This window comes from Notolepis coatsorum (assembly GCF_963971535.1).
Source record: "Notolepis coatsorum genome assembly, chromosome: 11".
NCBI classification, from domain to species: domain Eukaryota; kingdom Metazoa; phylum Chordata; class Actinopteri; order Aulopiformes; family Paralepididae; genus Notolepis; species Notolepis coatsorum.
Genome location: NC_140175.1, coordinates 57,285,617 through 57,301,468, shown reverse-complemented (window position 1 = coordinate 57,301,468; position 15,852 = coordinate 57,285,617). Strand labels below are relative to the sequence as shown.

The 15,852-nt window shown below is 39.5% G+C and overlaps 1 protein-coding gene across 1 annotated transcript in view; it reads left to right on the top strand.

Annotated features, from left to right (window-relative positions):
• Nucleotides 1-218: 218 nt before the first annotated feature.
• LOC311237281 (myosin heavy chain, fast skeletal muscle-like) overlaps nucleotides 219-15,852 on the top strand; it is a gene marked incomplete at both ends in the record, with an annotated part of 63,706 nt that continues 48,072 nt past the window's right edge. Inside the window, 11 exons of the mRNA XM_084325085.1 lie at nucleotides 219-425; nucleotides 519-662; nucleotides 759-915; nucleotides 1,004-1,031; nucleotides 1,104-1,218; nucleotides 1,322-1,414; nucleotides 1,502-1,565; nucleotides 1,644-1,742; nucleotides 1,860-1,963; nucleotides 7,296-7,434; nucleotides 9,801-9,919. Of these exons, the coding sequence (XP_084181211.1) occupies nucleotides 219-425; nucleotides 519-662; nucleotides 759-915; nucleotides 1,004-1,031; nucleotides 1,104-1,218; nucleotides 1,322-1,414; nucleotides 1,502-1,565; nucleotides 1,644-1,742; nucleotides 1,860-1,963; nucleotides 7,296-7,434; nucleotides 9,801-9,919 (1,269 nt within the window). The remainder of the gene's footprint in view (nucleotides 426-518; nucleotides 663-758; nucleotides 916-1,003; nucleotides 1,032-1,103; nucleotides 1,219-1,321; nucleotides 1,415-1,501; nucleotides 1,566-1,643; nucleotides 1,743-1,859; nucleotides 1,964-7,295; nucleotides 7,435-9,800; nucleotides 9,920-15,852) is intronic.

The window sequence follows — 15,852 nt, the reverse complement described above, 5'->3', positions numbered from 1 at the left end:
TGAGTGAGTGAGTGAGTGAGTGAGTGAGTGAGTGAGTGAGTGAGTGAGTGAGTGAGTGAGTGAGTGAGTGAGTGAGTGAGTGAGTGAGTGAGTGAGTGAGTGAGTGAGTGAGTGAGTGAGTGAGTGAAATCCTGGGTCTATGAGGTGCTTTGCATCCACATAAGATAAGAGAGAAAATTGTTGTATTTTGTCTGTAAACAGGAAGAAGCTACTGTACCATGAGTACGGACGCAGAAATGGCCGTTTATGGCAAGGCAGCCATATACCTCCGTAAGCCAGAGAAGGAGAGGGTTGAGGCTCAGACCTCACCCTTTGATGCCAAGTCTGCTGCTTATGTGGTTGATGTTAAGGAGCTGTACCTCAAATGTACCATCCTGAAGAAAGACGGTGCCAAAGTCACTGTCAAAGTGCATGACACTCAGGAGGTAAAGTAGGCTGAAGTGTTTCATACAGAATTCAAAGCAATACAACTTGCAGATGAGTCAGATATAAACTGAAATTGTGTTTCTGTATTTCAGGAGAAAACCGTTAAGGAGGACGATGTTACCCCTATGAACCCTCCCAAGTATGACAAAATTGAGGACATGGCCATGATGACCCATCTCAATGAAGCCTCTGTGTTGTATAACCTCAAAGAGCGTTATGCCGCATGGATGATCTATGTAAGATATTCTTAAATATGAGTAAAAGGTGCAATATTAAATAATTACCCTTATATAGCCTACTGTCAATTTTCCTGAATCTCTATTCCCCTGCAGACCTACTCTGGGCTGTTCTGTGCCACTGTGAACCCCTACAAGTGGCTCCCAGTGTATGACCAGGAGGTCATAAATGCCTACAGAGGCAAGAAGCGTATGGAGGCCCCACCCCATATCTTTTCTGTCTCTGACAACGCCTTTCAGAACATGCTTACTGGTATGTCCTGGTCATGAAAATCCTATATGAATTATTATTTTTGGTTTGGTTAAACAGATAAGAAACATCTTTGCTTTACCTTTCACAGATAGGGAGAACCAGTCTGTTCTGATCACGTAAGTTTCTCATCTCATCTGAAAAATATCAATATAGTCAAAATAATTGAGTGAGTTTCTCTCTATACACAGTGGAGAATCTGGTGCTGGAAAGACTGTGAACACCAAGCGTGTCATCCAGTACTTTGCAACAATCGCAGTGGGTGGTATAGATAAGAAAAAGGCAGCAGAATCTGGAAGGATGCAGGTAAATTACTGAAAGAATATTCTGGAAATATAAACCACAGAAAATTTAACAAAGAGTGGAAAATGTACTGATATTATCGTTAAATGTGAAAATTTAATTATAGGGCTCACTGGAGGATCAGATCATTGCAGCCAATCCCTTGCTTGAGAGTTATGGTAATGCAAAGACCGTGAGGAATGACAACTCCTCTCGCTTTGTAAGTTGAATATTCTATTTTCTATCAAATATCACTTGGGCATTACTTGGTTACACAATAATAATACTGTTGTGGTCTTCTGAAAAGGGTAAATTCATCAGAATACACTTCCTCCCAACTGCCAAACTGTCCAGTGCTGATATAGAAACATGTAAGTATAACATTCACATACAAAATTAATCAAGTGACATTATTAGTAGGCTATATTAATTATGACCAAACCTCATAGATCTGCTGGAGAAGTCCAGAGTGACCTTCCAGCTTCCAGATGAGAGAGGCTACCACATCTTCTACCAGATGATGACCAACCACAAGCCTGAGCTGATTGGTAAGATGAATAACTGATAACTGATAACCAATTTTAATTGTCAGCAACAATTATACATAATCATTGGATGGAAGCAAATCCAGTCTAACTTATTGATTCGATGTGTTTCTACACCAGAAATGACGCTCATCACCAGCAACCCCTATGACTTCCCCATGTGCAGTCAGGGTCAGATCACTGTGGCCAGCATTGATGACAAAGCGGAGTTGGATGCCACTGATGTGAGTAATCTACCTTATTCTATATTCTATATGTTGTTCACAATATAATATATATTTTTTAGTTGCATCTACAGTCTCTCAAAGATCGTAAATTATATAAATCTAACATAGAATGATAGAAATAGATTTACAAAATAATAATAATAATAATAATAATAATAATAATAATAATAATAATAATAATAATAATAATAATAATAATAATAATAATAATAATAATAATAATAATAATAATAATAATAATAATAATAATAATAATAATAATAATAATAATAATAATAATAATAATAATAATAATAATAATAATAATAATAATAATAATAATAATAATAATAATAATAATAATAATATTATAATAATAATAATAATAATAATAATAATAATAATAATAATAATAATAATAATAATAATAATAATAATAATAATAATAATAATAATAATAATAATAAAAAAATATATATATATAAATATATAGTAACCTAGTTGGCCTGATGAGAGCACCAGATTCAGAAGGCCACAATTTCCACATCACTGACAATAACTGTTGATATCCAGCTTGTTCTACAAATCGCTGCTGTCGGGACAAAACCTCATAACTCCATTTTTTTTATATTTTTTTTTATATGAATCAACTCTGTAGATCATCCTCCATATGTGTGTGTGGGTTTTACAAAGTTTAAACAATGGGAAAGCATTAAACCGATCATCTGTCTAAACCTCCTAACTCTATTCACCCTCAAATCTGTGTTCGTTTTTCTCATCTGCTGAAAAGTTGGGTTTTTGGAGTTATGAGGTTTTGTCCCGACAGCAGCGAAATGCACGTTTGTCCCCCTAGTCAACCACATTGGATTACGATATTCATGATTACTGGTATTATTATAATTGTCTTGTTGTTCAACTGGAGTAAGATATATAGAGTATTTTCCACTCTAATACAAAAAACAACAAATGAAAATTAGAAAGTAGCATGCCTGTACAATCACTGGTCAAATTGTCAAGGATATAGAAAAGGGTGGACACAAGGAACCTCAAAATCCTCCACCCCCTCAACCACATCCTACTCTCAGTGAAACCAACATGGTCTCATCAGAAAACATAAATAAAGTACTAATCAACCACAGGAAAAAAGGTACATAATGGATGTTATATTATAGCCATAAGTAATATATATTCGGCAAAAGTCCAAAACAAACAAGCATGATCTGGAGTCAAATGAACAATGATTGTGGTTGCAGGCAAATGCACTCATCACTAGACTATGACACTCACCCACCATGGTACAAACACAGCAATACTATGATGTTGATTTGTTTTAACGTTTAACAGTTATCATTAAGAGTAAGTTAGGGTTATGGTTAAGGTTAGGGTTAGTTTAAACTTTAAGGTAACAGTGTGGTTAAGGTTAGGTTTTGGGCGAGGCTATCAGAAAAGTGTGTCTCGGTAGTCTTGAGGTAAGGGCTCTTGCCTCCAATACAAGTGTCCCCAGTAGGGGAACAGAAATGTTTTCTGAAAACGTTAAAAGAAAAAAGAAATAAAGGAATTGACATGTAAAAACGTATTTGTAAATACGTCAATATATTACTTATTTGTAATACGTACACAATGTACATTTTTGTAAATACGTCAATATATTAGGGGAGAACGGGGGACGTTGTCACACGGGTAGGTTGTCACATTCATTATATTTCACCACCAGAGGATCCTGTCTCCCATACTTTGGTATTTAAATGTCCAGAATTGTTCACCTACATTGTCATATTTGGAGTGAAACAGCTGAATTTGAGGTGAGAGGACTTTTTGTGTTTTCCATGTCCATTTGTAAATATTCCGCTCCTCAGTATTTTTCTTCTATGCTTTTACACAATTGGTTTATAATGAAACAATTATTACCCTTAAAAAGTGTGAAGGGATAGATAATAGTTTAGATTGTTGTTAGCTAGCTAACTAGTTGTTAGATGGCTGTTAGCCTTGATGCTATCAAGACATTCCAGTTGGGGTTGGTCGTCACATTTTATTTGGGGTTGGTTGTCACATGTTGTGTAGGCTATTATTGTTAGGCCGATTTATTGTGTTCTTATTTTGTTATATAGGATGGCTTAAAGATGTGTTTCCTGTTTATGTTCATGTTAAGATGCATTAAGTTATGTATTTGTCAACTTGTCAATGCAATTAAACTTTCAAATTTAGTTCTGCCTTCTTGTCTTCTTTTTAAGATTTTCCCATTAAAACACATGGTGACAACCAACCCCATAGTGTGCGACAACCATCCCCATGATGGGGTTGGTTGTCACAATGTGTCAGAGTGTCTTTGATAGGTGATTAACTCTTTGTTACAATATGTTGGAAAATGAGAGGGATACACATTTCAAGCCAACATCTTAAGCTTCAATTTAATGATGGGTTACTTTAATGATATGAATGACTATTGAAAGATGTTTTGATTATGAGCAATTCACACTAGAGTAAAAAGTGTGACAACTATCCCCGTTCTCCCCTACTTATGGCTATAATATAACGTACAATATGTACCATTTTCCTAAGGTCGATAAGTACTTTATTTACATATTTTAAGAGAAATCAGGCTGGTGAAACTGACAGTGCCAGGCTGTTTACATTTAGTCCTTTAGCTGACGCTTTTGTTACAAAGTGTCTTACAATTGTGTAATAACAATAAATCAAATCAAATCAAATCAAATTTATTTCAATATCAATAAGTGGTATTGTGCGTCTAACAGTACAAAATGCAAGTGCTTCACTTGGAGTGCATGGCAAGCATGGACAATAAGAACATTTAAGACACATGTTTTTCCCCCTTCACCTTTACATGATGACATAGATTGAGTAAGTGGATGTTTAGTCTGCCGAGTGAGATTGAGCGTGTTTCAGCTGCCCTGACTGTAGTGGGACCACCACGGAGCCAGGACAGAGAATAGCCTGCTTAATTCTACAGCCTCAAAGGACCATACAAGTTTAAAATACCTCTCATGGGTGATTTCTGGCCGCTCCCATCTCTCGAAGATCTCCTGCAGCTATAGAAAAGTAATTGGACTATTAAAAGATCACTCCTAGCTTCATCTGTGTTCATGCAGATGTTCCTCTGAACAAGGCCTTCACATTTCTTTTCTGTCTTTGATAAGGCAGGGGATTTCTTTTTTGGAAACTGCAGTTAAAATCGCTAACCAAAAATAGCTTAGCATTGCTGATCAGGTCATCCAACGTCACGTGCCAGTGTATTCTCGGCAATATCTGGTAATTTAGTGCCAGCAATTAAAACAAATGGAATGTTAACAAAACAGAAAATCTTCCCCCATTAACCCCACATGCAGCATCAAGGACAACATTACTGGCAAGAGGGAAAGGAAAACACTGAACTTGAAAGACAGGGAACATCTCTGGTAAGGATAATGGCCCTAACCTTAACCTACCCTAATCAGCCGGTCAGAAATGTGTGACAGGAAGTGTTTTTAGGAGGTTTTTGAGGTGGGAAGTGCTTGAGGTTTCCTCAGAGGAAATTATTGAGTAAGTATTTCTGAAAATATGTTCTAGCATCACCAAAAAAGGGAACACAAATGCCAAAAACCGACATTGCCTAGCACAATTGAGTAAATGAAAATATCCATGTATGCAAAAGCATTTTAAAATGAATTTGATTAATTAGTTGATTTTACAAAACAGGGGAAGTTCTCTATATGCCTCTAGGCTTCTAAGAGCCTCTTAACGGGTGGGGTACCGTGCACGGGCCAACATGCCCATGCGCGGAACACACGAAAATCACGGCACTTTATGAGCCTCTAGCGGCTCGGGGCGGCATTTTCCGCTTAAATTACTGTTAAAAAGATATATTTGTTGCCGTTCTAACGCCACCTCACTCTACCAAATCTGTGCCTCGGTTCTTGAGTTACATGACGATATGTCTGGATAGCGTCTTTTTACATGCCACGCGTTAGAAGACCACCCCAGACTCCAGACGCTCCAGAACTGCCAATCATCCGCTGATGGCAAAAACGATTGGTCAGCATTGTAGCCAATGAGTCAACCTTTCCAACGATACCCCATGTGGGGTGGTGCAAATACAGGAAGTAGGTGATTTTCTTTTATTGTCATCCATTTTTTATTTTGATGTTGGCATACATACCATCAGTCACCTCTCCTTTCATCTTCTTCACATACACATACACATCAAATACAATAATAATACCCTTTTCACATTATACACCAACAAGTAGGTGAAAGTTGACAAAAACGAGAAGGAATCACACTTCAGAATGAATGGCCGTGGATGAGGAAATGGATTTTGGAGAGCTTTTTTTTTGTCGCACAGTTTACCCGAACCCCTCTCAAAGACCCATTTCTGAATATTTATAAAGTTTTGACCTGTACTAAATAAGACATCACGCTATGGATCTGCATTGTTTTCCAGCTTATACCTATTTCTTTTTATATAATCTTTTTTATATTGCAACCACTACAGAAAAATGTGAGTACACAAGTTCAAGTTCAACTCAAGTTCAGATGTCTGTTACTCTATTTCATTAGCACTAAAAGCGATTTTCCTTTTTTGCATTAGTAACTTCAGTTGTTCAATGTTATCTTTCAAAAGAGACCAGGCTCATGCATGTGCTATGAGTATAAAGTATAAAGCTAAGCTTTGCAAAATAATAATGCAGTCCTCAAGTTCAAGTAAAAAAAAAAGCCACTTTTCTGGGTGCCTGTTAAGAACTTCTGCTACACAATATGGTTATTATGTATTATTTGTTTTCTTCTTTTGTTTAACTCGTTATGTGTTAATAAATAAAATACAAAAAAAATAAAAATACAAAATGTGGTTAAGTGAATTCCATGACATTTGGTGCATATGCTACAAGAACAGGAATTAGTTAAAAGTAAACATTTATAATAATGATAATAATTATTTAAAAAAATGTAAAGAAGTGTGACAGGTTCACATGGGCATTGCCCATCACACAATGGTTTGTACCATAAAGTGTGTTTCCTCTCAAACTTGACCTACGAGTTACAACCATTAACAAAAATGGTAATACATCGATGGATGCAAATACTGTGTTTTTAACTGTTACAGTGTTACCCCATAGAGATTATGTCACTGGGAAACTCATTATAATAATAATAATACATACAAAATATATATTTGGTACATTCCCATAAAGGTATTTATACATTTTGTGTATGTGCTTGAAGTTATTATTATGATTATATTTAAATTCAAATATATTTTTATAATACAGTTTCAAGTTCAAGTTTCAAGTTTCTTTATTAGTTGTCATACAGAAATACACAATACTTTTGTATGAAATGCTTCTTTCTTCTACAGGATGCTATTGACATTCTGGGCTTCACTGGTGAAGAGAAGAATTATATCTGGAAGCTGACTGGTGCTGTGCTTCACCATGGGAACATGAAGTTCAAGCAGAAGCAGCGTGAGGAGCAGGCTGAGCCTGATGGCAATGAGGGTGAGTATTAACCCCTTAAGCCTGGAGCCCTATTTTCTGAAAATCCGCCTAAAATACATACCTAAGTAAATGGCATATTGCTACACTTCTACAAGGTCCATTTGCATGTTCTTGGTATATAGGGACATCTATAGACCTCAGTGAATGTATTCCCAGTGTCATAAATATTGTGTCTATTATTGCTTAAATTGTGATGAAACAAAGGAGAATATGAATTATGATTTTTCTTTGCATATTTGACAGTGAATAACACCATGCTAACAATTACCACCAGACATGAAAAACTGCCACTGATCTCGTTCAGTACCTTCTTGAGATCACGTGTACAAAGAATCTAAGGAAATGAATAAAGGGAAGATGATTAAACAGAATGTTTTGTAGATACAGTACTGAATTCTCGCATCCGGACCAATGCAATTTATAGAATATAGAATAGCAGGCTTATAAATTACCTTATTATAGCCAATTCGCACATTTATGGATTGTGCCAAATCTTATATTTCAAATGCCCGAGTTCAATTTGGATTTAGTATCACCAGGCGTGCATAAGAACAGATAATGAAATCTACTGTATGTACAGTAGCTTTGTTATTTTTGCAAGGGTGCCACCATTTTGAAACTAATTTCAAATTTAATAGTTGCTACATGCTAAAAATAGGGAAGAGAAACTAACTGCGCTTCAATATATGCCAATAACGTTACGTTTTGTGGTTTATTATCCAAAGTAATAAGAGATATTAAAAAAATTCATACAGAACTAATTTGCTTGAAACCCCATAGAGGCCTTTGGGATGTGTCGTTCGGAAAGATTCCAACGCTAATCGAAAGCTCTCTGTGTCCTCTTAAAAAAAAACTACAATTCCCGACGTTAAATCTTTCCAAAATGGTCGACTTTCGTGAACTAAACAACAGCCAAACAAAAGCCTAAATCTATCTAATAACACTTTAACCTATTGGTAAACAAACGTATTGATGATAAATTATACATTATAACTGCTGTTGTGACATGGTTATGATGTTTATACTTGAATACGTTTGAAAAATAAAATTATACTTTTGTCAAACAGTCTGGAGAGATTGATTTATGACGTGATGTCATTTTGGGACCGGTCTTTTACCAACGGAGTTGCAGTTCCGCGTTCGGGTTCCGCAATCTGATTGGCCACTGATGTTTCTCTCTGCGCCAATCGCGTTACGCCTATTTCTGCCTCTAACAGCCTGCTAGCTAGCTAACGCCTAGTTCTATCACTGGTTAAGCTTGGCGACTCTTTCGAAGTTGGTTAAGGTTAGAGTTTGGAATCAGGGCTGGTGGTCTATCGCCCTGCTCTAAGACAAACTCTAACCTTAACCAACTTCGAAAGAGTCGCCAAGCTTAACCAGTGATAGAACTAGGCTTCACGCGATTGGCGCTGAGAGAAACGCCAGTGGCCAATCAGATCGTGGAAAACTGCAACTCCGTTGGTAAAAGACTACATGCGACCGGTACCGGTCTCGTCGGGCTTAAGAGGTTAAAAGATAGGTTCACTATTTTTCAAACCAGCCCTTATGTTGTTTCCCATCATTAATCATCATGCATGACAAAATCTCACTGATAGATTTAGTGTTGAGAAACATACCCCTCCACTGCAGCTTCTCTGTGGACTTAATTCAGTCTCAGTCCAATTATGCTTTAGTTTTATAGTTTAGAGACCTTCAAAAAGCATGATAAATCTACTTTTTGAAAACAGTATGTTTATCTGAAACATTGGTCACAAACCATGCTTTCTATCAGGTTGTATTGACTTAATATTGCAAATCTGTTCTCTTAGCTACATCTGCACCACAAGCAGGAAGTTGTGCTCCTACTTTTTCTCCGCCAAAAAGTTCAATCAAAGAGACTCTGGGAGGAAAGAGTTACAAACTGGGAATACATTCAAAAGACAAGATTCAAAATCACACTATTTGTTTGTCCTTGTCATCTTTGCTATATGCTGAACCTTATGACATTATGCTGTCTCTTTGCTATACTAGTATAACTCTATAGCATTATGCTGTCTCTTTGCTATGCTAGAATCACCTCAACTGTTAAGTAGGAAACAAAAGCTGCTTTTGAGTAATGTATGGTCAAAATATATACATGCTGGGGTGCCAGGGTGGCGCATCACGTAACGCACTTCAGTGCAACACGGCCGTCCCGGGTCCGACTCCCGGACCTGGCGACATTTGCCGAATGTCTCCTCCCCATATCTTCTCCCATCCTTCCTCTCTGTCTATCCAATAAAGCAATACAAAATGACAAAAAAATAATATATATATATACATGCTACTATGCTATTTTATACATTGCCTATATCTATCTAAATGTGTTTTAAATATACACTTTTCAGAGGCTGACAAAATATCATACCTGCTGGGCTTGAACTCTGCTGACATGCTGAAGGCCTTGTGCTACCCCAGAGTGAAGGTTGGAAACGAGTATGTCACCAAGGGACAGACTGTGCCTCAGGTGAGCAAGACACATTACATCCTTCTCTAATCCTTCTTCCATGTATTTCACACACAGGTCACAGTGAATATATTGCTTTACATTTTCCTGTATACAATATTAATATAATTTCCAAAGTAATATTTTGGAGGCAGCATTGGAGTGCTCTCTAGGCTATACTCACATTTCTCAAGACAACAATAACCATGGAGTATTGCTGTATTCCTAAATGTAAAGATTCCTTAGGGAAATATATACAGTGGCATACAATCTTTGAATCTTTGAGAGAGAAAGGTACATCAACTGAACAGATTTGTTAATCAGTAAAACATTTAAATGAAAAAGTGTTAAAATAATAGCTCTACATTCCTTCTCATTCTCACTATATCCCATCAGGAGAGAGAACTGAAAAATTGTCTGACAAAAAATAAGAAACAAAGCAAATATGAACTTGCAACAAGTAAAATAATCTGCCAGTGCAGTAAGCTAATTTAGTTGTGCAAGATTTCTTAAAATGTGAAAGATATATAGGGTTATCATACTATGGAAGCAAATGAGTGCCAGAAGTATTTGAATTTAATCAGACAATAAATAAAACAATTCGAATGCATAATAAAATTCAATTCGACGCCAAAAAAAAAATTGGATGCATAATTGCGTTGTATATAGTTGAGCTTAGTTGAGCTTATAGGACTAGATATTACAATCCCTTAGATAATCAACACTTTTTTGAATGGGGTAGTGGTAAAAGCTTCACTGGGGTCTTCAGGTGGGCACCCTCCTTCATTGGTGTTTCGTTGACAGGCCCACGACACCTCCGAAGGGCTCAACGGCAACACCTGGCGTCCCAGGTGTGCCCCCCTCTGCTTTTACCCCTCGATGGTCATTTTGCAGCCCAATTGGGGTCCTTTCTCTTAATCCATAGCCATCTGCTGCTTCGTTCGGCAGCCTCTGACAGTGTTTTGACAGCTTGTCGGAATGCCTGTCCTCGCACTCCCATCCCCTTAAGAAGCTTGGCTGTGGACATGGCAACAAATCCTCTAGAACCAACCTCCACCGGAAGCACCTGGGCACGCCAGCCGCGTTGTTCTGCCTCGGCTGCTATGTCGGAGTACTTCAGTCGTTTACGTTCATATGCTTCACCAACTGCAGCCTCCCATGGTACAGTTAGTTCCACAATGAATACAGACTTCTGGGAGGTTGACCACAAGACCAGGTCCGGCCTGAGGTTAGTTGTAATTATCTCAGGCGGAAAGATTAGTTTCTGGTCCAAGTCAACCTGCATTCTCCAATCCCGGGCAGTGTCCAGGAGGGTTGCCTCCACTCTTGCAGATGGCTTTGCTGGGAGCTGTCCTGCTCTTACAAAATAAGTGGTGTTTGAGTGTCTAGGCATTGGGGGAGGGAGGGCATTGTTGGTAGTTCTCCTTCCTTCCAGGGTGATTGCCAGTTGTCTTAGGACCTGGTTGTGTCGCCAGGTGTAGCGCCCTTGGGACAAACTGGTTTTGCAGCCGGTGAGGATGTGCCTCAGTGTTGCGGGGGTTTGGCAAAGCACACAAGAAGGATCTTCTCCAAACCACTGGTTAAGGTTCTTGGGCGTGGGGAGAACATCATAGGTGGCTCTGATGATGAAGCTGATTTGGCTTCCTTCCATCTCCCAAAGATCCTTCCATGTGAGCTTACGATGCTCCAGGTTTTCCCAGCTAGTCCATTGGCCCTGTTTGGACTGTGAGACTGCCTTTGCGCATCTGTCTGCCTCCTCTTGTTGCCGAACCTGAGCCACCACCAGCTTTCTCCTCTGGGTTGATGTTGCCTTGTGCCATGTGGGTCGACTTGTCCCAAGTCCAAACCCACCTCTTCCATGCTGCACCTGTCCTACAATGTCTCCATGCCTGAGAGCAGATTTTGCTTGCTGTACGGCCTCAGATGGGATCCATTTCCTCCCAGTTGCCATAATAAAATTCAATTCGACGTCAAAAAAAAAATTCAATGCATAATTGCGGTGTATATGATTCGATGTCAAAAATTCGATGCATAATTGCGGTGTATGGAATTCGATGTAAAAAACCAACATCCGGGTATCCAGCTGCAGAACCACATAACCACCACAGCAGCAGCAGGCTGAGGCTCCTCGCTTCCATTGGCTGATTTGGGTCACGTGATTTGGGTCACGTGACCGTCCCACCCAATGGCTGAATTGGAGTATTGCACTGCGGGCATTGGCCGATGCACTGCGGGATTGATTGATTGATTGAAAACTTTATTAACAGATTGCAGAATGGGTACACGTGACCGCCAGATGCCCTGATTGATTGATTGAAAACTTTATTAACAGATTGTAGAATGGGTACAGTGACCGATTGATTGATTGATTGATTGATTGATTGATTGATTGATTGATTGATTGAAAACTTTATTAACAGATTGCAGAATGGGTACAGTGACGTCACAGGCCCGGATTGATTGATTGATTGATTGATTGATTGATTGATTGATTGAAAACTTTATTAACAGATTGCAGAATGGGTACAGTGACGTCACAGGCCCGGATTGATTGATTGATTGATTGAAAACTTTATTAACAGATTGCAGAATGGGTATAGAGGTGTGATAGGTGTGAGAGGTGTGAGAGGTGTGATAGGTGTGAGAGGTGTGAGAGGTGTGATAGGTGTGATAGGTGTGAGAGGTGTGATAGGCGGGATATGTGGGATCGGTGTGATAGGTGTGATAGGTGTGAGAGGTGTGAGAGGTGTGATAGGTGTGATAGGTATCTCTCTTGATTGGATGAAGTGGGATCGGATGGGATACCAAACATTTATTTTGTGTTTACTGCAGAGTAGAGTGACTGGGAGACACATGTTACTGACCAAACACTCTGTCTATGTTATTGATGGCTGTCAGAATGTAGAGTTATTTAAAGGGGAGATGTTGCATAGTGATATAAACATAGTCATAGCATCAAATTAGTATTTAGATAAACCACAGAAAAAAAATCACGTTATAAAAATAAGCCGTTTCTAAGAAAAAAACGATTTGTTATGTCCATTTATGTAGCTTTTATCAACATGTGCGCCGCCATTTTGTTCACACTAAATGCTGATGTCACGGAGATGGTTTTGCCCACAGCCTCCCACGTACCTAGCTACTACTACTACTACTATACTACTACTACTACTACTACTACTACTACTACTACTACTACTACTACTACTACTACTACCAGGGCCGCCTGGGAGAAATGCGAGGCCCTGTGCGATATTTTACCCCCCAAAGGTAAAAAAAAATAAAAATAAAAAAAATATATAATTTTTTTATTTTTTTCATACAGTCAACATATTCTTAAATAATAGCGCTGCCAGAGGCTGGGCATGATACAGTCAACATATAGCAAGAGAGAGAGCGAGAGAGAGCTCCCGTTCTACAGTCAATATACAGTGTACAGAGAGAGAGAGAGAGAGAGAGAGAGAGAGAGAGAGAGAGAGAGAGAGAGAGAGAGAGAGAGAGAGAGAGAGAGAGAAAGAGAGAGAGAGAGAGAGAGACACACATTTGAAAGAAATTGAAATGCTATTTGGCCCTAAACAGAGAATACCTGAGCACTGTGACTGAAGATCCTTGACTAGGTACAGACTCAGCGAGCACAGCCTAGCCATCGAGAAAGGCAGCCATAGGCAGACTGTGTGTGTTAGAAAGAGAGAGAGAGAGCATGTGTGTTTGTCGTGTGTGTGTGTGTGTTAGAGAGAGAGCATGTATGAGAGAGATAAGCAAAGATGAGCCCCTAAAAGGATATTCAACTTTTAATGGAAGAACAAAACAGAAGGAAAAGATAACTTCACAAAGGCAACATGAATATACATAGATCCAAAAGGACAAAGATCAACACTTAAATCCAAAGAGAAGAGGGTCTATACCAGAGAAAACAGCTAAACAGCATTCAGCTAAATAGGCTAGCCAGGTACTGACACCAGGCCACACACAGCTTTGGCCAACGGCCCAATGCTACCCAAGCTACACAAACGACCAAGACAATTCACACACAGCACATGTCGTATCTCCAAATGTTGTGAAGTAACATATGTTTTGCCTGGAAAAAAACATCGTTATTAACAAAACATTTGGGAGGGGAAGGAAGGAAGAGTGGGGTAATGTCATGACATCTTACCTGCACGAGGAACGCAGGGCGAAAGGCCGCAACACAGGTCTCCACGTTGACGAAAGGCCTCTCGCTGGCGGCACAAAAAGAAGCTATGGCCGGAGCCTTGTCATGGTGCAGGCCCGACTACATCTTCTGTCAAAGATGATGTCGTAGTCAGAGTGCCAGAACCCCCTGCTATTCTCACGGCTAATGTCAATGGTCGTAGCACAAGCTAACAGCTAACTCTAGGCTAACTGATAGCATCAAACTAACGTTCCCAGCCGAGTGCAGCCGGCAGCTAACGTCGTAGCTAAACAGCTAACTGGCTAACAGTTAGCTCAACCCGGCTATCGCTAACCATTAGCTAACGCAGAAGCAAGCTATGCGGCTACCACTGAAAAACTGTACAACATGAGAAAAGCAATACAGGTGCTGACACCAGGCCACACACCGTTAGCTACTAGTACTACAACAGCTAGTCGGCCAGTTTGGCTCCAGAGAGAGAGAGAGAGAGATATCCACGGCGGGAATAGAACAGAGTGCATTAAAAACTCACCAAACGTCCAAGAGGATGGAGACAACCGCATGGAGTTGACGAAGTTCATCTGCCGAACGACCATCCTCTTCATCTTGGCATAACAATGCTGCACGCGCTGTCTCTAGGTTAGCTAACGCTAGTTAGCCTTTAGCTAAGCTAGCTACTAGCCGACATCATCATGGCTATATCCCGACTGAACCACACTTAATATTATAACGTAGCTAAAGCTAACTAGCTGTCCCTGTCTTTAGCCGGGATGGCTAGCCTGACTGAACTGTCTAACATGCAACAACTTTCATCTTCAGTCCATCTGCCGAACGATGTCCTCTTCATCTTGGCTGGCATAACCTAGGCTCCAATGCTGCATGCGCGAAATAGTCAGACGCTAGTGATGGGTCGGTCATGAGCGACTCGTTCATAAGAGCCGATTCATTGCCGTGAGCGTGAGTCGAATCGCTCACGTCTGGCAATGAGTCGGTTCACGCCCCCCCCCCCGGCAGGCACACAGACACACACAATGAACTCAACAGACGCTACCTTACCTGGCTGTAACCCCTCCCCTCATTGAAACCAATTCTGCTGCCTGCAGAGCCTCAGAGCCAGGAACGTGTCTAATGTGAAATATATAAGCATATAAGCAAAACTAGTTTTTAGGTCTGTGATGAAAAAGGGCCTCGCGGGAAGGGGGGCCTCGCAAATAAAAAAAAAAAAAAGTAAAAAAAAAAAAAAAAAAAAAAAAAAAAATTAAAAAAATAATAAATAAATAATATTTTATTTTTATTTTTTTTATTTTTTTTTGTGCGAGGCCCCCCTTCCCGCGAGGCCCTGTGCGACCGCACTGCTCGCACACCCCCTGAGGCGGCCCTGACTACTACTACTACTACTACTACTACTACTACTACTACTACTACTACTACTACTACTACTACTACTACTACTACTACTACTACTAATACTACTACTACTACTACTACTACTACTACTACTACTACTACTACTACTACTACTACTACTACTACTACTACTACTACTACTACCTGCAGCATGCTGTAGCAATATTATTAGGCTCCTCAAATATCGTTATTCATAAAAAAACATTTATGTAATATTTTACAGCATTGAGCAACCCCAACAGGGGGATGCTGCATATGTATGCTCTGTCATCTTTGAGATGGCGAGACCCAGTGATGCGGGAAGGGGGGGTGCTGTGGGGGCTGCAGCACCCCCACCTGGCAGGCAGTTGTAACTGCAAGGTTGTTTTGGCTTTTATTCCATTGTAATATCCTA